The sequence below is a fragment of the Microtus ochrogaster genome, chromosome 17 (genome assembly GCF_000317375.1).
Source record: "Microtus ochrogaster isolate Prairie Vole_2 chromosome 17, MicOch1.0, whole genome shotgun sequence".
In the NCBI taxonomy this organism is placed as follows: Eukaryota; Metazoa; Chordata; class Mammalia; order Rodentia; family Cricetidae; genus Microtus; species Microtus ochrogaster.
The window spans coordinates 6166234-6168567 of NC_022019.1; the positions used below are offsets into that span (position 1 = coordinate 6166234).

General features: G+C 42.4%; 1 protein-coding gene across 6 annotated transcripts in view; it reads right to left on the reverse strand.

Annotated features, from left to right (window-relative positions):
- The window catches only part of Rcbtb1 (RCC1 and BTB domain containing protein 1), a 56367-nt gene that overhangs the window by 15564 nt on the left and 38469 nt on the right, over window positions 1–2334 (reverse strand). For 5 of the 6 annotated variants that reach the window (XM_026783184.1, XM_005355418.2, XM_026783182.1 and 2 more), the window contains one exon: window positions 252–1018. In XM_026783184.1, the coding sequence (XP_026638985.1) occupies window positions 878–1018 (141 nt within the window). In that variant the 3' untranslated portion in view covers window positions 252–877. Of the gene's footprint in view, window positions 1–251; window positions 1019–2334 lie in introns of those variants that run through there. The other variant, XR_003377668.1, reaches the window with a different exon arrangement.

Consider the following 2334-nt stretch of genomic DNA (forward strand, 5'->3'; position numbering starts at 1 on the left):
AAAAAAAAAAAAAAAACAAGTCACAAAAGATCAGATACAGAGAATGTGTGTGTTTACAGGGTGAGGCTGAGGGGTAGTGTGTACTGCACTCTCAAATGCAACCTAATGAAACACTGCTGAGAGTGAGTGTGTCAGGCTAAGTCCAGAATTAGGAGTTCTAAACCATTCTCCTTTACCAAACAAAGCTGCTGTATCCTGTCTCACAAGTAGTTCTAGCCATTACTCTTTCGGGACCTAATCTTTTAATTTTGATTACCCTTCTTTATTGTGTGCATGTATGGCGATCAGGGGACAACTTTTCAAGTTTGCTCTCTCCGGCATGAGGGTCCTGGGGACTTAAGTCATCAGGCTCAGTCATAACAGTCTTTACCTGCTCAGCCATCTTTCCAGCCTGAAGTGCCCACATCTTAAGAGAATCTCGGCAAACCTCAACACTTGACTGTTTACATGGGTCTGATGCATATCCGACAGTATTTCTTGAGAGCCTCCCACAGTCTGGTGCCCCAAAGGAAGGTGGTGACAGCGAGCAGCACTCAGGAGCAATGGCAGGGCTTGTCCTCCACATGCAGTGTGAATAGGCGTGTCGCCAAAGGTCCAGGAACATCTCACCAGCATCCTTAGTCCCAGTTCAAAAGATCCTCTCATCAAAATTAAAAAATCAAAAGCAACTAAGCTTTCATCCTTTCGGAGCATTCAGCCAAATGTAAGGAAATCCCATTTCAAGTACACATATCCAGAAAGAAGAGCTGTGAAAAACAGGCTCATGAAAAGCATCCTTCATATACTCCTACTGTCTCTGATGTGACAAAAGCGACCTGGCAGGTTTTACCTGCAGTCTCACATCACCCACTCACACCCAGCCCAGCAGCCTCGGGTTTCAGTTCTTAAAGGCTCCACATTTACTGGCTTTAGCAATGAACTCCTTTAGCAGGGGGCCATCCATTTGCCAAAATGCCGCAGTCTGTGTAACGTCTGTCAAATGATTGATGCAAAACTTAAAGCAGAATTCTTCTAAATCCTGGACATACACAACAAAAATAAGAACAGGAAGAGGCCTTTGTTTATTAACCGTGAACTGTTTCTCTGAAAATCCCCCATCCCAATTCTCTCACCCATCCCAGAAGAGATACTTGAGATCAGATAGCTCCCACGAGGCAAGCAGGAGGACTGCATCTGTCAGAAAACCGCCTGCCATCCGCTCACCAGAGGGAAAGCATGGTTTCCGTAACCCAAGTGTGACACACACGCAAAATCATCGGCGGCCTTCCACGCCTGTCACCTGGCACAAGTATCTCAAGACACTGTACAAAGCTCAATGCCACTTTAGTCCATACATGTTTTGCTACATTTAAGAAAACAAATTAAAACATGGGCTAGTTTAGAGAACAGAAGGTTTTAGGAAACAGATGAAAATTTATGGTCTACCTAAAATTATATTTAAAAAGAAAATCTCCAAAACTTTATTTTCATGGTCTAATAAATATGAATTTATCTTTATAGCCCCCATTAATATGTCTTCCAGCATGCTATTAATAAGTTCCCAGTCAAGCCCAGACAAGTGTATTTATAGACTAGAGTTCTCAGGCAGATGAATCAAGTCACCAGTAGCCAACATTAACCAGTAAAGCATCATATAGATATGGTGTCACACTCACTCATCCCCGAAAGCCCCCAGTAAGCAGGAAGTCCAAACACACACTCATTATAGAAATTGGTATGGATATAAAGAGCAGCTGCCCAAGATTTACTTCCCAGACAACTCAAAGGGCATTTACAACATTAGCATATCTCTGGATCCAGGTTTTGTTTTGTTTTTATTTTTTGTTTGTTTTTGTGTGGTTTTTAAATAATTTTAAAGACAAGGTTTCACTATGTAGACCAGGCTGACCCTGACAAAAACTCACAATTCTCCTGCCTCATCCTCTTCAAGTTGGGAGCTTATAGGTGGGTCCCACCACACCTGGCTAGATTTATGTTTCTTCCTTGGATTTTAATTTATTTGTGGTGGAGAGTAGCACAGGCAAGCCAAGGTAAGCAAGAGGAAGTCAGAGAATAATTTGCAGGAGTTGGTTCTCCTTTTCTACCACTTGTGTCCTGGGGATTGAACTTATGTTGTCAGGCTTGGCACCCTAACCCACTGAGCCATCTCATCAACCCTGGATACATAAGTCAGTTTGCTTCTGATGTGACGAGGTCATCCTCACCTTCTCTTCAATGACCTGGACATTGAAAATGCAACTAGATACAAGACCACAGCCTTTGCACAACTAGAAACCAACCATCAGGAACTGCTATGCTTCAAATATAAAACATTTTTTTTTTTTTAAAAAGGGG